Source organism: Polypterus senegalus, chromosome 16, assembly GCF_016835505.1.
Source record: "Polypterus senegalus isolate Bchr_013 chromosome 16, ASM1683550v1, whole genome shotgun sequence".
NCBI lineage: Eukaryota > Metazoa > Chordata > Cladistia > Polypteriformes > Polypteridae > Polypterus > Polypterus senegalus.
In genome coordinates this window covers 42,247,310-42,271,240 of record NC_053169.1, presented here as the reverse complement: position 1 = coordinate 42,271,240, position 23,931 = coordinate 42,247,310, and the positions used below count along the sequence as shown (strand labels likewise).

The 23,931-nt window shown below is 37.4% G+C and overlaps 1 protein-coding gene across 3 annotated transcripts in view; it reads right to left on the bottom strand.

The window, feature by feature from the left end:
• Positions 1–23,931, bottom strand: part of foxn2a (forkhead box N2a) — a 104,599-nt gene that overhangs the window by 41,710 nt on the left and 38,958 nt on the right. Inside the window, exons 1-3 of one of the 3 annotated variants that reach the window (XM_039738148.1) lie at positions 23,708–23,833; positions 21,950–22,032; positions 18,115–18,668 (exon numbers count right to left, since the gene is read on the bottom strand). In XM_039738148.1, coding sequence (XP_039594082.1) covers positions 18,115–18,654 — 540 coding nt within the window. In that variant the 5' untranslated portion in view covers positions 18,655–18,668; positions 21,950–22,032; positions 23,708–23,833. Of the gene's footprint in view, positions 1–18,114; positions 18,669–21,949; positions 22,033–23,707; positions 23,834–23,931 lie in introns of those variants that run through there. The other 2 variants (XM_039738147.1, XM_039738146.1) reach the window with 2 other exon arrangements.

The following is a 23,931-nucleotide window of genomic DNA, read 5'->3' as shown; positions in this document are numbered from 1 at the left end:
ATTTCCAAAGATCTGTGTCCCTACAGCGTTGTTGAAAATGAAGGCTTTCGGTACATGCTGAAAACAGTTGAGCCTTGATACGCTATACCAAGCCGTCAGCTTTTTGCTGAAAAAGTGATACCTCTGTTATATGAAGAGACGAAGAAAAAAGTAGCGGAAGCGTTGAAGAAAGCAACAACAGTAGCCTTAACATGCGATGCATGGACATCAAGGGCAGTCCAGTCATATGTAACCCTTTACCGCTCACTATATTACAAACAACTGGGAGCTTGAGTCACGAGTTTTACAAACTACAGCAATAAACGAAAGCCACACAGCTGCACATATAAAGGAGAACATTCAGTCTGTCGCACAGGAATAGCAGCTCACAACCACTGACCTGGCAATTGTTACCGATGCTGCTAACATACTAGCTGCTGCACAGCTGGGAAACTTTCAACGCGTTAAATTTTTGCACATACCATCAACCTCGAGGCACAGAGAGCTCTGAAGCTGCCGTCTGTTTAACGTCTGCTGGGGAAAATTCAGAGAATTACGGATTTTTCATCACAACAGTACCAAAGGAGATCAGTCTTCATCTCATGTCACTTGATTTTACCCATGTCTCACAAACTTACAGCAAAAAAGAAAGCACCAGGACTCAAAAGTCTTGACCCTTTGCCCTCTTGCAAAGATAAAGAGAGCACCACACAGCCCTTTTCAGTGACCTCATGCCCCCCCAATCCATCTACTGACTTCATAAGAAGAATTACCAGAGATTTGAAATTCGCTGCCAAAGTAAGTAAATCTTGATATAGTCAACATTTTCTCCTCAGACAGTTACACTGCTGATGGCTGTGCCCAAGAGGTTATTAAAGACCTACATCTTGGTTTTTATCCAGGACACTCAGAAGACCAGACACTCAGACTCCTCACTCAGTTTCTCGAAAGGTCTGATCAGAACCTCCATTGACTCCGCAAAGATCACAGCATCGTCAGCAAAGTCAAAAATCAGTGAATCGTTCTTCACCAACAGATGCCTCATGACCACTAGACCCCACGACCCTGTCCAACACCAAGTCCATGCAAGCACTGAACACAGTAGGAGCAAGAACACACTGGTGACAAACCCCAGAAACAACTGGGAAGAACGCACATGTTCTGCATCCACTTTGCACAGTACCAGTATAAAGGCTGGCCATGAAAATCCAGCAACTTTAGGAGGATCCAGCAAAGTCTTAGGATGTCGCGTAAGACAACTCGATCAAATGCTTTATGAAAATAGATAAAGGTTGCAAAGAAACGTGTGTTTGCGTTTGATAAGAACCCTCAGTGCCAGGATCCAATCAATGGCAGACTTTTTAGGCATAAAACCAGTCTGCTCTGATCGCAGGTAGGTGAGCAAGTGATCACAGATCTTATTAAGGATGACCCAAGCGAGGATCTTACCAGCACCAAGAGTAGTGTTATCCCTTTATGTTATCCCAATTATGTTTATTCATACACGTGCTGCATTTAACATTATACAAAGTTATTGTCTGTTTTACCTGCATTTTTATCACTCTTTAATTTAATATTGTTTTTTTATCAGTATGCTGTTGCTGGAGTATGTGGATTTCCTCTTGGGATTAATAAAGTATCTATCTATTAAATTACATATATCCTCTTTTCAACCAGGTTCCTGATAATGGTTGCATGGAGTCTGATTAATCCACCAGTACTGAGCAGAATATGGGAACCAACCATGCATATGGTGTCAGTTCACAGGGCAAAATTAGAGTTGCCTTTGAAATTAAAGTTTTGATGCATTTTAGATCTTTATCATATCTCAAGGTTTTAAAATGTAATTATATAATAAAAATTTCTTTGCTCACGTGAACTGACTGTGAATGCAGTATGCAGACAACAAGCAAGAGCTCCAAAGAGTGCTGAACAAAAAACACATTACACAACTGAGAAGGCAGCAAAAGAATATGAAGTGAGTGACGCATATAAGCATATTTCATAAGTGCAGCTACTGCGGAAACAAAGCACACGGTGGAAAAAGTCAATGTCCAGCTAAAGGAAGACAGTGTAAAAAATGTGGTAAATTGAATCAATTCGCTATAGTTTGCAGGACTGGGAAAGGTAAACACGTGCATGCAGTGTGTGATGTCTCAGATAAAGAGGAAGACGAGCTGTTTATTGATGCAGTAAGAGAGGTACAACCCTCTGAAGCTGAACAAGCCTTTAAGGACATATCAATAGGAAAGCACTAGGGGTGTGCAAAAAAATCGATTCGCAAAAGAATTGCAATTTTATCTCTTACCGATTCAAAATCGATTCCTATAGGACACAAAATCGATTCATATTTCCCATTTTATAACGACGCGAGTTTAACTATTTTTCCGGATAGGAGTTTGTCAATCCTATAGACGGCGCTATGCCAGTTTCTGCTCAGATAGTAATCCTTGGTGTAAGAAGAAATTGAGTGGGTGTACGCACAAGCATTCGATGGACGAGCCATGGAAAACGCAGTGGAAAAAAATATTCAACCTGCCCTATCCTCATTTAAGGCAGACGTTTGGGCACATTTTGGAGTCTACAACATCGATGGCAAGAAAGAGATTGATAAAACTCATGTCATATGCAAGCTTTGTAAAGCTAAAATCAAATATTTTGGAAACACTATGAACCTCTGGACTCACATGGCACGTCATCATCCAGAGGATGCAAACGAAGTTCAGCCAAAAGTAAGAAAAATTCCAGGAGACCAACACACTCTGCATCAATGCTGCAAACTTCCAACCAACTCTGAACGGGCGAAGAAAATAACTCAATCCATAGCCTGTTTTATTTCCAAAGATCTGTGTCCCTACAGCGTTGTTGAAAATGAAGGCTTTCGGTACATGCTGAAAACAGTTGAGCCTTGATACGCTATACCAAGCCGTCAGCTTTTTGCTGAAAAAGTGATACCTCTGTTATATGAAGAGACGAAGAAAAAAGTAGCGGAAGCGTTGAAGAAAGCAACAACAGTAGCCTTAACATGCGATGCATGGACATCAAGGGCAGTCCAGTCATATGTAACCCTTTACCGCTCACTATATTACAAACAACTGGGAGCTTGAGTCATGAGTTTTACAAACTACAGCAATAAACGAAAGCCACACAGCTGCACATATAAAGGAGAACATTCAGTCTGTCGCACAGGAATAGCAGCTCACAACCACTGACCTGGCAATTGTTACCGATGCTGCTAACATACTAGCTGCTGCACAGCTGGGACACGTTAAATTTTTTGCACATACCATCAACCTCGAGGCACAGAGAGCTCTGAAGCTGCCGTCTGTTTAACGTCTGCTGGGGAAAATTCAGAGAATTACCGGATTTTTTCATCACAATGCCACCGCAAATCATGTCTTTAAACAGAAACAGAAACTTCTGGAGCTGGCACCGCACAAGTTGACAACGGACAAGGCTACATGATGGAATAGTGCGTTTGACATGATCGATAGATTCCACCAGCCATTTGCGCTGCGCTTCTCTCTGCTGAGGTAAGAAAATCTGGAGCTGGCATCTTCACACTAGACGAAACCGATGTCGCCAACGCAGAAGTTGCTGCAGCCCTCAAGCCATTAAAAGAGGCAACAGATTCAGATGGAGGTGATTGAGCTGCAGTGTAATGGCACACTGAAGGCAATGCTCCAGCTCTATCTACATGCGGCTCAAACCTTGTGCATGTTTGGTACAACATATCTGTGCGAGAAGCTCTTCTCAGTGATGAAGACTAACAAAACAGCACACAGGAGTCGCCTCACTGATGAGCACCTGCAGTCCATCCTGAGAATCTCCACAACACAGAACCTCACACCAAACATAAATGAGCTTGTTGCCAAAAAAAGATGCCAGGCGTCCGCTGTGATAAAATTACATAAGAGCAAAGACAACTGAATGATTTGATTTGTTATTGCTGAAAAGAACAAATTTTATTTATATTTCCAGGTTTTGTTATGCACCATGTTCATATTTGAATTTGTATAATTTTGACAGGATATATTTTTATGGAGAGCAAAATCTTTTGGGATATTTAAAATTTAAGTTTATTTTTTATAAAAAATTATATAAGAGTAAAGAAATTTGAATGTTTGTTCTTTTAAAGTTTACTTTATTGTAAACTTAACTTGTATAATTTAGACAGGATATATTTTTATGGAGAGCAAAATATTACAAGTTATTTAAGGTTTGCGTTGATTTATTTCGGAATAATATTCGGTCGACTAAATAAAAATTCCTTCTACAGACAGACAGACAGACAGATAGACAGATACACATATATATATATATATATATATATATATATATATATATATGTATAGATAGATATATAGATATCTATCTATATATATATATATATATATATATATATATATATATATGTATATGTATATGTATGTATATATGTATGTGTGTATATATATACTATCAAAATACCCATGCTTACACCGAGAAGTAGTGTTAAAGAAGTAATGAAAAAGAAAAGGACACATTTTAATAATAACGTAACATGATTTACAATGTAATTGTGTTGTCATTGTCATGAGTGTTGCTGGCATATATATTATACAGTATATATATATATATTTTATATATATATATATATTTTATATATATATATATATATATATATATATATATATATATATATATATATATATATTTTATATATATATATATATATATATATATATTTATATATATATATATATATATATATATATATATATATATATATACATACATATATATATATACATATACACACACTCACCTAAAGGATTATTAGGTACACCTGTTCAATTTCTCATTAATGCAATTATCTAATGAACCAATCACATGGCAGTTGTTTCAATGCATTTAGGGGTGTGGTCCTGGTCAAGACAATCTCCTGAACTGCAAACTGAATGTCAGAATGGGAAAGAAAAGTGATTTAAGCAATTTTGAGCTTGGCATGGTTGTTGGTGCCAGACGGGCCGGTCTGAGTATTTCACAATCTGCTCAGTTACTGGGATTTTCAGGGACAGTCATTTCTAGGGTTTACAAAGAATGGTGTGAAAAGGGAAAAACATCTAGTATGCGGCAGTCCTGTGGGCAAAAATGCCTTGTTGATGCTAGAGGTCAGAGGAGAATGGGCCGACTGATTCAAGCTGATAGAAGAGCAACTTTGACTGAAATAACCACTCGTTAAAACCGAGGTATGCAGCAAAGCATTTGTGAAGCCACAACCTTGAGGCGGATGGGCTACAACAGCAGAAGACCCCACCGGGTACCACTCATCTCCACTACAAATAGGAAAAAGAGGCTACAATTTGCACGAGCTCACCAAAATTGGACAGTTGAGGACTGGAAAAATGTTGCCTGGTCTGATGAGTCTCGATTTCTATTGAGACATTCAAATGGTAGAGTCAGAATTTGGCGTAAACAGAACGAGAACATGGATCCATCATGCCTTGTTACCACTGTGCAGGCTGGTGGTGGTGGTGTAATGGTGTGGGGGATGTTTTCTTGGCACACTTTAGGCCCCTTAGTGGCAATTGGGCATCGTTTAAATGCCACGGGCTACCTGAGCATTGTTTCTGACCATGTCCATCCCTTCATGACCACCATGTACCCATCCTCTGATGGCTACTTCCAGCAGGATAATGCACCATGTCACATATATATTGCTTAGTTTGTTATATATATATATTGTAAAAGACGAATAAGGAGACAGCATAAAAGGTTTGGGGTTTCTGGCCTCGTATACTGTAGAATTATCCACAACAAAAAATAATCAATTGGTCAAAAATACATAAACAAAAGTTTACATATGCACGACGCCGAAAATGGTGTTGGTGGCCATTTTATGAAGGAGGAGCCGGAAGTGAAGGAATGCTGGGAAGGAACCGTGAGGCAAGACTTTTACTAATGTTAGAGTTGTTCCTAAATCCGCTGGCACCAGAGCTGAGGAAGAGATGAAGAAGTATTTGGAAACTCCATCACTGTCACTCAGAAGACCCCCTTGCAAAATTGGCTAAATCCTACCTATGCATTCCTGGTACTAGTGTTGCAGCAGAGAGGGTATTCTCAACTGCTGGGGACATAGTAACTGCACAGCAGAGCATGCTCACTCCAGAACATGTAGACCAGCTTCTGTTTCTGCAAAATAACATGTACATTCCAGCAGATGGTGGACTTTAAACTCACTAATGTGCATACACCTGAATCTAGTCTAATCTAATATATTCTGATCTGTTGTCAGTTTGACTGTAGTTGTCACAGTTCAAAAACTGTTGTCTGCTGAAATGGAAACGGTTTAGGTAAAAAGAAAATGTTCACAATTAATTATTATTTTGGATGTTACACTTGTTACAGCACTTTACAACCCAATGTAGCAGCATTTTTATTTATTCTGATAATGGCACTTTACAACCAACTATAGCAGCTCTTATTTGGTTTTATTTAATCTACTTTTATTTAAAGTGTAAATATAAGTTGTTTAATTTAAGTTGAAAGTTTGCAGTTTATATTTGCAACAGTTTATACTTTTGTAATGTGACTTCAACTATTATCTCAGGGCTGTATTTTGTATCAGACTGATGGAAAAAAAAAAATAATAACGTTTTGAATCGAGAATCGGATTTGAATCGAATCATGAGCCCAAGAATCGAGATCAAATCGAATTGTTAAGATTTTCTGAATCGTGCACCCCTAGAAAGCACAGTGTAAAGCTTAAGTTTAAATTAAGTTCATAGACGCGCTGCCGCTGGCGTTTGCCATGCCTACGATGAATACGATATTCGCGAGATACAAGTTTAATGAGAAGACGCAGGGTATAAACGAGACTTTTGATCACTTTGTAAAAGAGTTAAAATTGCTGTAACAGAGATAAAATTGCTGGTGAAGGACTGCGCTTATGCAAACGAAGATGAGATGGTCAGGGATAGAATTGTGTTTAGCACAAACTCAGCAAAAGTGCGAGAGAAACTTTTACGTGCCGGGTCTGAGCTAACATTAAACAAAGCCGTGGACATTGCAAGATCGCATGAGATAGCACAAGCACAGCTGAGAACCTTCGATGCATGTACTCCGAGCGGCTCACATGAACTGACTGTGAACGCAGTACGCAGACAACAGGCAAGAGCTCCAAAGAGCGCTGAACAAAAAACGCATTACGCAATTGAGAAGGCAGCAAAAGAATATGAAGTGAGTGACGCATACAAGCATACTCATAAGTGCAGCTACTGCGGAAAGAAAGCACACGGTGGAAAAAGTCAATGCGGTAAAGAAGCAGAAAGAATATCTTATTTATAAACGGCGCAAATATATTTACATGTACTTAACCTATATTACAACTATATACACATATAAATTAGACACCCAGATACACACAATCACCACACATTCCCCAGTCCTTTATCTGAACTTTTGATTTATATAAAGGAGAGTTGGGACCCAAGAGACTGTGTTTGTGGAGGGATTGAAAGTTAAGGCGGGTGGGGGAGTCACGTCATCATCTCCCCTCCCATTCACCTCATTTCATTCACTTCATTTCGCTCCGAGCTGAGCTCCGCAGCTAGCGCGGTCTTGCCTTTCTTTTTCCTTAGTGTTTAGTCCTCTCTCCTTTACTGATTTATATAAAGGAGAGTTCAGATCCGAGAGACTGTGTTTGTGGAGGGATTGAGAGTTAAGGCGGGTGGGGGAGTCACATCATCATCTCCCCTCCCATTCACCTCATTTCATTCACTTCATTTCACTCCAAGCTGAGCTCCGCAGCTAATGCGGTCTTGCGGAAACAACTTTGTGACGCTGCTGCCAAATACTCACAGAAAAATCCACAAGTTAATAGACACACTGTCGCTAGAGTTTCTCCATACTCTGAATCCTCCAGGCACTCCTGACCATAATCTAATTTTGAAGGTTGGGGCACCAATAATGTTACTGAAAAACTTACAGCCATTGAAACTTTGTAACGGCACAAGACTTCAGGTCACGTGTCTGTAAAAGAAACTAATTCAGGCAACTATTTTTACTGGCAGTGGCTCAGGTGAGAGAGTTTTTATTCCTCGCATCCCCGTTATACCCTCTGATCTCCCATTTCAATTCAAATGCCTCCAGTTTCCAATAAGGCTCTGCTTCGCAATGACAATTAATAAGTCTCAGGGACAGACCCTACAAAAGGTTGCCATTGATTTGAGGCAAGATTGCTTTTCACATGGCCAACTATACGTTGCATGCTCAAGAGTAAGCTCGCACAGCTTGGTCATATTACAACCGGAGTGCCGAACTGACAATGTGGTATACAAAGAGACCCTTGACAAATAATTATTGGTATATTTTCCCTCAGTTTAAAAAGGTTTACTTTTCTTCTTAATAAAAATTTAAAAGCAGTACTTCGCCACTGCGAAGTGCGGGTGATTTGCTAGTCTATACTAATAAAAGGCAAAGCCCTCACTGACTGACTGACTAACATGTAGGTAGAAAACTGAAATTTGGCAGGCTCATTCCTTACAGGTTACTTGCAAAAGTTAAGCAGGTTTCATTTAGAAATTCTACGCGTAACGGTCATAATGGTCGACAACGTCCGCCATGTTAAGCCTACTTATTTATGGCCCCATCTTCACGAAATTTGGTAGGCGGCTTCCCTGGTCTAATCAAAACCGATGTACGTACTTATTTCGGTCGTATGATGCCACTGTCAGCCACCATATTGAACTTTCCAACGGTCTTTGTTACCTATGGGCCCATCTTCAAGAAATTTGGTACGCGGCTTCCCAACGCTAACTGAATCCTACTTACGTACATATATATGTCCATAGACTGCAGCTCGGTCGCCATGTGAGGCGGCGTTGGGTCCCCCATCCCCACGCCTCTCAAGTTGTTTGCTGCCTGCCTATATAAGGCTGTCCGTTGCTCCGGTCTCTTCATTCCCTTCCTTGCTTCACCACAGTATTCACGTCTCCCTGCTGATAACTGCAGCCTTTTTATTTAATCCACGGCTTCTCCACTGTTTTATTGTTTGTTTATTATGATTATAGTTGTATAGGTATTTTAGACTTGGTTTACATTTTTCAGGTACCCATTTCCTTTATCACTCCAACCGAACCCCCATTAACATGTCTATCGAGGTGATCCCCATCGATCAAAGAACTGTCACTTTACCGAGTGGTTTCCATGCCCGGAGATGCCGTCTGCCTTTTCCATTCTCTGTGTTACATATTGCACAGCCATATCAGGCTCACTCTTGACATCCGGAGGAACATTGTGTCTTATATATTGAATGACTGGGACAGGTTCAAGGTATGGACTGATGACGGTACAGGAGATAATTATACTACACAGGAGCACGATAAGAGTGAAATGCTTAAGCCCTTCACCTATGCTTCTGCATGTGAGTTGATGGCTGCCGCTGGATTGTTCGGTTGTCGCTTTCAAGTGTACCGAAATGGCCAAATATTTTACACCTTTGTAGAACCGCCAATGCCTCTTAAACATCTTAGGGTCACAGGTGACGATTTGAGTAGTGGACACTTTGATGTTTATGAATGTTTCAACTCTCAAAAGCTAGATGCAAAGTTATCGATGAAACCGGTTGTATGCTTACAGCGCTTGACAGATGTCGAATGTCACTTTAACACAAGTCCTGCAAATACTAACGTAATTGAAACAAACCATGAAACTCAAACCGATTATGACAGCAGCAATCCAAGCTGTGAGAAAACAGTAATAAGAAGGCATGTTAAGACGTCGTGGTACATTTTCTGATACAGCTAGATGGAAACAACTTTGTGACGCTGAAGCCAAATACTCGCAGGCAAATCCACAAGTTCATAGACATGCTGCCGCTAAATATTCGCAGGCAAATCCACAAGTTAATACCGGGAAAGCCTGTTAAACATTTTAGATTCACGAGTAGTGATTTGGGTAGTGAACACTTCGATGAATAAAACCTGTTATCTTTATAACGGTTGACAAACACGGAATGTAACTTGAACACAACACATCCTCCAAATATGAACCTGACTGAAAGAAATAATGATAATCAAATCCTTGATGACAGCAACACTCATAACAGTGACAAAACAGTTACACTGACAATCATGTTACATTATTTTTAAAATGTTTCCTTTACTTTTTCATAACTTTTTTAATACACTACTTCTCAGCTGCGAAGCGCGGGTGTTTTCCTAGTAATTAATATAGTGAGCTTGCTTACCCAATTAGTTTGCATGTCAGGAACCAGGGCACACATCCACACCAGTTCCAGGTCAAATACTGACCCAAAAGTCAGCTTAAGTTTCTTAGAAATCCCATACAAACAGTGACAGGTCAACGATTTGAATCCAGAATTCTAAAACATTCAGACAGAAGTGCTGCTACATACTGTGTGTGCTAGAATTACCACTGTATACAGTATCTCTTAGACAGAAGTGAATGCATGCAAGAAAGTTAGATCCCCAAAAATCTTAAAGAAATATTCAAAACCTATGACTAGCATGGAGTCTAAGGGAGGATTCAGCCTTGGAATATACCACTTTATTTCAATGGACACAGTCACCATAGCGATCAACTCACCCAAACACAGTTTGCAGAAAGACTAGGAATTAAGATGAAGCCATGAAGAACGCTAGTGACTGCTTCGGCAGATCTCTTGGTTTCAAAATATTACATGCACTATATGAAAGGTTTAAATGGGATTAATGATTGCTTTTTGCTTTTAAATTGCCTGCAACATCCTTGCCAAGTCTGTTTTCTATTTGGGTTTGTGATTGTGCCCTGTACACCAGAGTTGCTGCCCTGTGCTGCTGGCATCATTACCATGACAGTAAATTGGACAAAAGGAATTTTCTCCACAGCACATATAGTAACTAGCATATTTTAATAATTAAGAGCAATTAATGACACATTTCCGTTATTCAGTAGAAAAACAGGTAATTGTCTGCAGTTACACACAATGACCAAAATCAATCTATCCAAGTAAACATGGCGAGAGTGTGCAAACTCCATGCATTTCCTGTCCAGGTTAGAAATGAAACAAAATAATATGATTAAATTACTGTGGTGCACTGGCGCCATGCCCAGGGTTTGTTTACTGCCTTGCACCCTGTGTTGGCTGGGATTGGTTCAAGCAGACCCCCATGACCCTGTAGTTAGGATATAGTATGTTGGATAATGGATGGATGGATGGATTGAATTAATATTAAGTTCAACACTGGCTCGGTTACTATTGTTTGCTATACTCTATGCTTCTTTTTCTACTTGTCACTAAAAAGACATTTGAAGGGGCAGGACTAATCCTACCTATAAAGCCAATTGATATTGTAAGATATTTTCAATAATATGCCCACATGCAAAAAAACAGAAGAGGTCTACAAAGGCAAACGGTATATGTAGTGTTAAGCAGTGTATTAGTACATACAATTGAATCATAAAGATGAACAGCAAATCTTGTACACTATCTCAATATGAGTCCTGAAAACGGCCAAGGATGAATCTGAAGTAAAAGGCCGAAGGGAGGAGCTAACATAGGATGGGAGCATGGTAGTAAACACAATTTGTTTAAAATTTAGCTAACCAAATCCAAATGAACATGGGAGAATGTACAAACACAATATACTGTACAATATAATAGCTCAGGCCCAATTTACTCTGTAATTCTTTAGTGGCCAACCATTTTTCATTGTTGTAGTTACAACAAAAACAAAAAGGAATGTAATTATTTAAAGGCACTTATTATTAGGAGTATTGATAAAAATGCAGGAAATAAAGAAAGATATGCATATTCTATATATTGTTCACTCATATTAAAACCAAATTAAAACCAAAAAGCTTGAATCAAGATCTCCATATAACCAGTTATGAGCTGCAGCCACAAAAATAGCAAGTAAAGGATAGGCAGGGGTGTTTGTATTTTCTACCTGATTAGCCGGGGTGAGTACGTTGTGCAACAGGAAGTTTTTCACTGCAGTATCCTTGATGAGAATCATAAAGTCTGAGACTGTGAAAATATTCCAGGCAATGACAAGATTACTAAAGCAATGCACACATTTTTTTTATTAATGGGTAAAGGGCTCTTGCCTGCGATATAGAACTCAGCACTTTAGATCATCACAAAAATAACCTTGACTCATATTACCAGCAGCTTATAAACAGGAAAACGGAGGAAATGTTTCTATGGCAACAGAAACCAGGCTGTCATCCGAGACCAATGCTCAGATACAGAAACGAATGACTGGGTAAGCCTATTAGCTGCAAATTAAAACCAAAGGTGTTAATATGTGATAGTTGCACCAAAATAAATAAATAAAGAGCAGAAACTACAATTTCTTGATACAGTGGTTGCAGAGGCCATAAAGCACATATTCATTTGTGTATTTCTCATGATGCCCAGTTAACAGGCTAGGTACAACAAGAGTCCTTCCTACCTCACATGTTGTAGAAACCCAACACACTTCCTTACCAACAGTAAGTGAGAAAGGTGCTATGCTCTGCTTTTTACTCATGACTGATGAAATATCTACTTTTGGTTGGACAATCCATTTACAAAAGAAAAAAATAAATTCACATAATTGCCCATGAACTCAATTTTTAAATTACACTTGTCTATTTTTTGACTTGTGGGCAGACCAGCAGCATACTAATGAGAGAACCACTTGTTCAGAAAGTACTGTTGGTAATATAGTACTATCATTGTGCAGTTACTACCTTACACAGTGTACAAGAAGAGGATTCCCATTCATTATGGGCAGGGGCAACAGAAATGGCATTAAGTGTGGCTAGGACTATGGGAAGTCCTCATTCATGCAACTGACACACCACAGTCAAACCTGCAGGGACTGATTAATCCCTGAAAGAACATAAATAAGGAACACCGATAACATGTTAACATCTTTCTTCCTTTTTTACTGTTGGAGGTTGTGGGAAACTGGGGAAGATGTCAGATGGCTTGTGTAGAAATGGGCTCAGGCAGACAAATTTTGTATTCACAGTATATGTCGAGAAAGTAGAATGCTCTGTGGCTTGTTTATTTTTCTGACATCTTGTTCTGCTTCAGCAAGCCATTTCTGTTATGGTATGGTACAGAGTATGAAGGGGTCATACACCTACCAAGGTTTATCAATTACCCACACTTTATACGAAAGGCTTAATCATAGTTCTTTCCTTATACTTATCGTACATTACATCATGTTCATGTCCTTCATGACTCTAGGTTTCTTTTCATTTACCCTTTTGCTTTTTTGATAAGTACAGTATAATTTACTTTTACCCTTATAACAAAGTCCTAGCTCATCTGTGTACCTGTGATTGACTACTTGTGACCAATATCTGTCTTTTGTGGCTTCCTTTTGGCACAACACCAAACACTCATAGGAGAATCACATATTAACTGACATTAGTAAATGTTGCACTTGAAGACAGTTTGCTAAATCATTGCCTCTTGACAGCTAGTGTATTTTACACTTACTAACTGTTGAAAGTGAAAAGAAATGCATGGCAATATGGATGTTTAGCAAACAAACAAACAAACCTGAAAGTACTATTTTAAATAGTCAATAATTTAATTGCATTGCATTACTGCATATAGGCATCCTTTAAAATATGGCCATGTTTAATGTGTGGATTTTGGTTTTTCAAAAGTTGTCAGAAACTGGCACTACGAAAAATCAAAACACCAGCAATATAATATTCCTATTACTTTGTCAAGCATATATTATACATGTACAGTATGTTATATGCATGATCCTGAACTGGACAGCATTAAGTTATACTGAACAAACTGTTAATGCTATATTATTTCAGTCATCTGTAGGCCACTGTACCATAGTTCTGTACCATAGTTAAAAATAAATCTCATCCCTCAGAGACAACTGTAGTTCTATTTTAGATCAGTTTGCTTCAGGATCCAGCCAGTGGTGGGGCTTTTAGTATAACAACTGCAATTTGATTTTTTTAGATTTTGGTTTTAGCATGCCTCAAAATGACTTTATAACGTTGTTCTGTTTTATGCATTTGCTCAGTTTCTTCTTGCTCTGTCTAAAAACATGATATCATAAAACCCAGCAGAGTACTGACATCATGCCTAGAGTTGTTTCTAACTTATGCCTGGTACTACTAGGATGAGCTCCAGTTTCTCAGGACCATGAACTGGATTAAAAGCATTTCAGAATGTTAAGTTTAGGATTAATAAAACATGTTTAATTAAAAAGAACATTTAAGAACTGTCTCTCTCTATATATAAAAAAATCCTGAAATGGAAAAGCAAGGCGACGATACGTGATCTTCTCCGAAGTTCTTGAAAGACATTTTAAAGACCCGTGAGACAAAAAAGACTGGCCATGGAGCATCTCGAGATTGTCCCAGGGCAGTCTCGCGGGGACGTGGAACACAAGATTCTTGCAAGACACACCCTTCTTATCAAATACGAGCACGGACAGCCAGCAAAACATTCAGTCATGTAAAGTCACATGGCAAACACAGATCCTGTGTACTCAGCAAAGAAGAAAGAGCAGCACGGAGAAAAGAGACCCAGGGCGAGACATATGCAGAGAAAGGTACAGAATACTGAAGCCTTTTTTGTTTTAAGTGACTGTTAGGTCCAATTGAGGGAGGGCAGAGTGCAGCACGGAAGACTGATAGCTGGGTGCTGATTGATGCGGTAAGGGGGAGGCGAGACCCGTGAGAGGAGGGGTTGGAGAGGGTGCTAGAAAGTTGTGTTTGAGGTTACGCAGTCGGCGACTGTTAAAGTAGACCTTTTATGATACTTTATTACATCAGTCGCTACAGTATCAAAAAAAAGATAGCAGAGATCGCATTGACGCAATCAAAAGGAAATTAGTTTAAGTCAGAGAATTTCAAAAACGGGGTTTAACTCACATGCATTTATTGGTTACTTTGCAAAAAAAATTATTAACTGCTGATGATGTGGATTGTTTTGTCTGTGCTGAAATTCCAAACAGAGACACCTATCCTAAATTATGGTACCCAAGTCTCACAGACCTCATTTAAAAGATTCAGCATATTGGGACACAAAAGATTCCAAATATTGTTTTTACAGAAGTTCTGAAATAAAAGTGAAACTAATGAAATAGCAACAATTCAAAGAAAAAAAAATCTTATAAGTGTGTATCTGGAAAACCAAACACAGGGGTTGGCGAGCGAAGCGAGCAGGGGGCAAAGCCCCTAGTTAATTTAAAAAAAACCCAAAACAGACCTGCCTGTAAACCAGGATATACAAGATATTAATTGGATATCAAAGGAATGTACATCCTTGTCATCATTTCACCCATTGTAAATATGAAGGCTTGAATTATGACAAATCATATCACACTTAATTTTAACCTTTAGCAATACGTGATTGCCAAAAATATGTAAGTGAATTGCTAATTCTTAAGTATTTAAAATAAAAGACATTCCATGCATCAATGGTACAAGTGTTCACACACTTTATAAAAGGGGCTGGAAATGGTCATAGATGTAATTAACCACTTTTCAAATACTGCCTTTGCCTGAACATAGAGTGATTCTAATTAGTCTTGAATAAGATCAATTGCTTTTGTAGGATTTCCCAAAAGTTCTCCTTTGTTTGCACAGTGGAGAGATAATCATGATCCACATATAATTAATTAAAGATCTACAGAATCTCAATATAAAGGCACATCTCAGAAGAGACACATAAAAGACTTTTAAATACATTACATATCTCATGGAATCATTGACGATCATGTTTAAGATAAATTATAGTACTACCAGGACAATATCCACAGTAAGAGGTCCCTACAGTACTGATGACCAGGCAAAAGAAAACTCATCAGGAGGACTAAAAATGCAAATGACAACAGCAAAGAAACAACTAGCCAATGGCAGCTTATTACAGCCATTTTACCCTTTTTACATATCTAAGCTGTGGAATAGGTTGGAAAACTTGAATTTGCTTCTCATGAAGAGGAAATTATCCATCTTTATTTTTTGATCCATTAATGGCAGTGGCATCCTACGAGGCTACTTCTCAAAACTGGGGACAGGGGCTGGGATCAGGATACGGGGGAAAAGAAATTACATCTTTTGATTTTTTTGCAAGCACCTAAACCAACTTCCTGAACCAGTTAGGTATTTTGCAGCCTTATCTGCTATTAAAATTAAAGAATCGTATATTCACATTTTCAGGCAGCACAATGGCACAGCGGTAGCATTGCTGCCTCAAAGTAAGGAGACCAGGGTTTCTGTCCTGGGTCTTTTTTGCATGGAATGTACATGTTCTTCTCATGTTTGCTTGGGTTTTCTCCTACAGTCCAGAGATATTCAGGTTAGGTGGATTGATGACACTACATTGGCTCTGGTGTGTATGTGTGTGCGTGTGTGTGTGGTGTGTCCGTGTGTTCTTTCTATGATGGACTGGTGCCCTATCAAGAGTTTTTTTTTCCTGTCTTGTGTCCTATGCTTGCTGGGATTGGCTCTTGACCCCAGCAAAATTGTTCAGGATTACACATGCTTTGAAAACAGTATGGTAAAATCATTTGAGCTTAATAAATTGCTTTGTGGTGGTGTACATCGTGAAGGGTGCTATATTATAAAAAGAGTGACTGATTGATTCATGAATTGAATTATTTTTATTGCCATATTTCTTGCAGTTCACTGTGATTAATGTTCATCTCTGGTTCCTTAATGCTATTCATTCATTTTCTACACCTTCTTAGGTATTTATATTTTCTGTTTTTACTATTTTATCAAATTCCTGTATACATTTTTATCATGTAATTTTATTACCATGAAGCATCTTGAAATTACTTTTTTAACTGTGCTACAAGAATAAAATCTATTATTACTATTTTGTGAACATTCTCCTGCAAAAAGGATAATAAAAAATGAAGGCTGACTAACAAAATATCATTGTAAAGCATCTAATAAAAGCTAAAATGAATCATTGAAGCAGAAAAACAACACTGCAAAATGAAACATAACATAACACATATTTGTAACCATTTTCAGACAACTGATATTTTTGACAACTGCGTAAGTGTTCACATTGTTCATTATAAATGCTGACAAATCTCTATATGTAATTATAATAAAATAAAACATGTCCATTAAATGCCATGGCTGAACTGAAAAATAATATTCTTAAAATAAAAATACTACAATCTTAATTACTAAAGAAAACTGGAGAAGTATAGTGAAAAAATACTAATGAGAAACTAATAAATCCCATCATAGATAGATTATAAAAACACCACTAAACAATATATACATTGAACATGTATATGACAGTTTGAGTGTCTATTAAGTAACCTTATAACTTAGGTAGATAAATCTCTATGAATCTACATATGAGAGAACTAATATGAGGGAAAAGGAGACTGTGCACAACAAATTAGGTGTTTAATAATACTATTTGCATTTGTAAGGCAACATCTGTTATACAGAACATGTCCTGAGCAAAAGGTAGCTTTGTACTAATATTATTCTTTGCCAATTTCACCACCTCAGAATTGTTTAATTTTATATGTAATAATTATTTGGAATTTTGTTTAAGTAATATTTAAGGTGCTTCAAATGTCAAAGTATCACTGTCTAGCAATATAATTACTTCACTGCTGTCACACTATCACAATCTCACACTGCCTATGTCAGTTCTCCATTCATTGTTCCATGCAAATATTTAAACATTGAGCAGATTATGCTTTATTATATTCATGGGCACAAGAGTTTTTTAAATGCAAGGACAAGAAAACTGAAAGTGACTTTGCTTAAACATAAATTGGAAACTGGAATATAAACAGGTTAGGATTATGTAAAAGATGTTGTGACAGGCTACAATCAATACCAGTGACAGCAAAATCCAAAGTCTGAAGTTAAAATACAAAAGATCATACCAGCAAAGAAATGCAGACAGTACACTTGATATCTCTATAATGTTGTACCCTCTTCCCTAAATTTCTTATTTCTTTGTTTCTCTCAGAACATCTATAGATATTTGCATTCACCCTGCTGTCAAGTTTTCATTCTCTACTGGTCTGTTTGTCTCTCACATGTGTTAGTTTCCTCTTATCACCTGTAACCTGATATTCATCCAGAACTCATTTTATCTTTTACAATACCTCACAATAAACTTTTAATACTTACTTTACCAAGGCCCCTCTCCACCTTGCGAAAACACTTGTTCAAGGACAAGTTATGTCTCACTGAGTTTTTCCAGCCAGTGGGGGCACTGGCAAAATAAGGGAAGTGATCCAAGATCCAGCAGTAGATATCCTTGACAGGCAGGCATTTGTTAGAAGACTGTTCAATAGCCATGTAGATAAGAAGGCTAAAAGAATATGGGGGTTTCGTGTTAACAGAATCCTTCTCCTGGGCTACAGAACAGGAAGAAGTAAAAGAAGGTGGTACACTATCTCCCTCAATGTCATATAGAGGACTAACACTGGGCTGAGCTTCTGAGACCAGAGTGAAGTTTTGCAGGAGGTTTTCATGGAGCCAATTCAAGTTTGTGAGTTCTTCATCATCACATGGCCCCTTGTCCACACTTGTTGCCTTGGGGCTTGCAGCACTTTCAGCTTCTGGTAAGGTGCCCATGCCACAAGCAGTCAACTTTAATCCCGAAAATTCTTGTAACCCAGGCGTTTCCGCTTTCTTCTCTGGAGACATTCCAATTACAGGACCCATTAAATATTGGTGTTCTAGAGTATAAAAAAAAGGAAAAAAGCAGAGTTTTAGAGCACAAAAATACCATAAACAAGTAACCTTTATTTAATACTAAAGCCTTTTATAATAAAGGTTATCCCAAAGCAGTTTAAAAGTAAACAGATAAAGGGCAATTGTGTACATATCTTGTATACAATTAGACTTCTGTGGGTTAATTGACTCAAAGTCAAATAAAATTAAATGAAAAGTAAACTGAAAAGAGAACCTATGGGTTTTAACATCTACCTTTTTAGTCACTAGACTGTACAGATTTAACCTCAAACATACTGTAATGTTACACAGTGCAACTGTCAACTAACTTTGGGGTATAAAAGATTCACACAGGTAGGGGGGCCCTTTTGGCAGAGGTTAACAGTTATTAAGGATATGAGAGAGAACTATAAGTTTTACAAGGACTAAGCAATGATGATATCATCTCAGACAAGATTCCTACTTTCAAGATTTCTGCTATTACTGTATCAAGGGTCTTTTCACTTAATGTCACAAATATAACAAGTTCTAATGAGAGAAGACATGGAAATACTCAAGTATCTAATAATGCACATCCTTCTCTATTAACATTCCAACAAGAGGAATAGGTTACCCTTGACACCATGGCAATTATAGAAACCACGCTTCCCTTCTCATCTCCACAAGCTGAAGAGGATTTCCAATAGATTCACACACTAATTAGGGTTGATAAAGTGAAAAGAATAGAAAGTGTAGTAAAACTGGCTAGCTGAAGCACAGTGAAGAAAGTTTTTTCAACAAGGATAACCATCTGCAAGGGAACTCTATGAAAAGTTTATTAGGTAAATAAAGCTGTTTTTAATTTCTCCTTAAACAATACAGCAATTAAGAGGTTAAACTGATTTTTAGATTGAAGCTGATGAGAAATGTTTTTTTCAGTGATGTTAGCAATTAATCACAAAAACATAGTAAACCACAGTGATTGCCTCAGACATTTATTAGTTAAGTGTGTAAATATATATGTAAGCACATGCCTTATAAGTGAGTGACAGAGATCTTAATGTGCCTAAGATTTGCCTAAGTGCCAGATTTATGTCATACCCTAGCCTGACACTAAATATTGAGTCCTAGTTTACAGTAAAATGAACTCAGCATTTGCTCAAAAACTAATTAACATTTTAGATGTTAAGTATTTAAAGAACCTTCAGATCATAACATATTACAGACATTGGCGCTCCACACACTCCAGCAGATGAGAAAATATTTCTGATTAGTATAATGGTAAAAAGATTTTACAGCACCAGTCCTGTGCAACCAAATATTGTCCTTTCAACTTTCAATAGGGTGGAAGCAACCTCAAATTTAGCTAATCCTGTTTACATAGACCATTACATATTATATACGATCATCAAATGCTTTAGGACTACAGGACAAAAAAAAAGAAATATCTTAATAAAAACATCTAAAAGAAGGCAAGACAGTGTGTCAACTGTAAAAATGCGATGACAGATTGTCTGCACATTGAAAAGAAAGAAAGAAGTGCATCAACTAAATTAAAATTACCGGTAAATGGGAAGAAAGAGATGTGAACAAAACTCAACAACAGTATGAGAATATCATTTCAGAGTCGTGCTTTACTTTAAGAGCTTGTTTTAACTGTATATGTTACTAACCATATCCTAGTTTAGTTATTGTAAATGAGATCATGATATAAATACTTTTCTCAGACTACAAAACAGGAAGTAGTAAAAGCAGGTGGTGCACTGCTTAATGTATTAATCAATTATATTCAATTTACCTCAGGAAATAGATGACCTATTAGTACATTTTAATTAATGCACAAACAGTTTAAAGTGCAGTAGCTTAAACTTAAACCAAATGATCGCCAGGAATGGCATAAATACAAACATAAATCTACAAGTTTGACTATGAGTGACAAGGCTCCTGGTTTTTGTGGCCTTGAAATGGACAAACTACTTTATGTTACTTAACAGATAGAAAATAATAATGTTTCCCTAATAACGTGGTAATCAATCAAAACTAGTAAATTTAATAAAAATAATGATTAGAAAACAAAATATTTCACTAAAAAAAGGTATGTGGTATACAAATGAACATATGTTGATCACAAATAAAGCCAAGGAAGCAAAAGTAAATAAAACAAGTTATAAAATGTATGTATAGTATAACATTCACATGCTTTTGGTTACTTAAGTTAGAATACTTCACTTTTTTAGTTACTTCATCCAAGAGTTAATTATAATATTTTTTATGAAATGTTTTTGGTAACAATGAGTCAAAATCTTTTTTTTAATAAAATCAAATAACATTCCATATAAATAACAACTGATGCAAAAATGACATGATGTGTTTTAGTAGTAGAGGGTTTGTGACTGTTGTTCAATTTTCCAAAACATAAACATTTTTGAAAGAATATCCAATAGAGCATCCATCCACCCATTATCCAACCCGCTATATCCTAACTACAGGGTCATGGGGGTCTGCTAGAACCAATCTCAGCCAACACAGGGCACAAGGCAGGAACAAACCCTGGGCAGGGTGCCAGCCCTCCGCAGTCCAACAGAGCAGTACCCGTTACCAAAAGAAAAATAACTATTAATACAAAATAACTAATACTAGTATAAACTTACTATAAAAATGACCCTATAAAAGAGAAAAACAACTAAAATAAGTTCCCTATCTAGCTATTAATATTAATTAAAAGCAGTAATTTATTAAAAGTTTATAAATTATATAAGAACTTGGAAAGGAATTGATTTATTGTATAAAAGAAAAGCCAAAGGTGACAATCACATTGCAAAATTTTAATTCCAGTATGAAGACACAAAGACGCAAAAGCATCTCTTCGGGTACTGATAAACCATAACCCAAGCTAAGTCTGTTGTATGTTATACCACTAAGTAACTCATTTAGCACGTGCAAACTATAATCCCATCCTGTCCTTGCTATTTTCAGCATAATCAGCCTCACCCTAGAAACTGAACTCCACAGCGCACTCCTTATTGCATGCCCTGTGGTTCCGATCTTCTTTTCATAGATCAGCTGCAGTCCCCTTTCTAAGCCTTTGCTACATTTATATCACCAAGGGGAGCTGCACCTTTCCAGTGTAATTAATAAGTTCAAACTTTGTTTAGCTTCAGGTTGATAGCGCCAGTTTTTTACAATAATATTTTGCAGATAATATTAGATCAGTCAATTCAGTTTGATGTATGCTTACATATTTGCTTTCCTCTTCCATTTTTTTCCCCAGAGAAGTGCCATTTTTGTACGTTTATGGTTAACTTACCTAAAGCAGCAGAAGACGCTGCGGCTGTATGAGCTGCTTGTACGTGCACCCTTTTCCTTGCATTGTACTGGGGATCCGAGTCACTGGCAGACAAGTAAAAGAGGAAAATATACTAAATATACAAGTTTTTGTAACCGCTGTCAATGTAAAATTGAAACAGTAAACAAATTCATAGTTGAAGTCGCAAATAATGTTTTTCTGATTTAAGAGAGCAGAGTTTACAGATTTACAAATGCTTTTCAATGAGAGATTTCAAAGTTTCACAACTTAGTATGGAGTAATGTGTTTGAGATATGTCATGAAAATTGACAAATTTCTTTGAAAAATAAGTGGCCAGATTTCAACAAAAACTGGTCCACCCGGGGGACTGATTTCTTTAATGCAGACAGACAGATATGACTATTGCAGTAGATGCTTCTTGCATTATGTATGAATGTACTTAAAAAAGTAAAACAATTATAAACATCAATTATAAATATAAATTATAAACAGAATGGTACAGGGTTACAGAGAAAAGATAAAATTAGCAAGTAGAATCAACAGACCTAATGCCACTAAGGGTCAATTTTGTCTGTCTGGAAGGATGCCTATCTCATTTATCCAGATACCTACATCTCCCCAGTTTACTCCTTCTCTCTGCTTTCTCTTTCTCCCACTAGTTGAAATCTTAACACCACAAGATCTCCAAACTTTAAATGCAACCAGAATATAGCCAGGAGGGTCTTTTAGGTCCCTTCATGGAACTATATCTGAAAGAAGCCCAACTACAACTTCTGTTGTAATGAAAGGGCTACAGTACTTCAGAGGTTACTTTAACTGAACTCCTTCTTGAAGGTCCAAGCCTTCTGATAAAAGGCCATGTAATATCCCAGACAACAAACTATAATATGGGGAGCTGAGAGCCAGTCGAGCATCTTACGATTTAATTCCTATCTAGCACTATTACAGTACCACTGCAATTACATGCCAGGCCATGTTTTATAAAAGAAAAATATTAATCCATATATAGTCAGTTGGGTAAGCCTCATCAGTATGACTAGTCTAAAGAGAAATTGCTTCAGTTTATGAGTTTCAATAATTTGCTACAGTTAATGTATTTAATTCCCAAAATATAACAAATATGTGTAAAAGCAGGTGTTCATGTTTGCATTTCTAATTTTTGATGTATAATTATAGCTAAATTCCCGACTAACATTCCTCTCTTTATTGATATGTGAGTCAGACACAAAAATACCACAGCTAAGTTCTGCAGCATGTTCAAATAATTGTTGTAATGGATATGAACTCTCAAGAGGCGCAGGTATTAAAGCCAATTATTACTATAGCAACTAGATGACACTTTTCTTATCCTGAACCTCCCTGTACATTCCACTCCCTCCCCACAGACCGTGGTGGAATCTAGTAACTAAGATCATACAGTAGCAAAATAACCTTATCTGTAGCTGCCTGTTGTGCTGATTGGGGAAATAAGGAGTACATCACATGCAGCAACATAAGTAAAATCTCCACCCCCCCCCCTCGCCATGAGCTTGTGACTTTTTAAAAGGAGGTCTGCACACAAAGATAAGAGGTCAGCAAACCAGAGTCTGACTTCTGTGACCCCAGAAGCAAAGTGCTGATCCTCTTTAAGCTTCTCTTTTCTAAAAATATTGGCAGCTCAATGATCACAAGAGAGCTGAAAGTGAATGCAGACAAGCAACACCATCTTTCATAAATAAAAAAAAAAAAAAATCATTCATATAGCATAAATGCACTAACCTGCTTTCTTCTTATAACAAACAAAAGTGTCAAGTCTTAAATTTTGAAGGTAAAAATCATCTACCACAGGGACACCTTTCATGATGCCTATGAAGGAGAAAGCCACTTTCACCGTCCATGCAGTAATAGAAGATAACAAAAAAAAAAGGCTTCAGAACAGCGTTGATTGCTTATTAGTTGTGAACACTCTAAATCAAGATATATTAGCATGTTAACTGTGCATG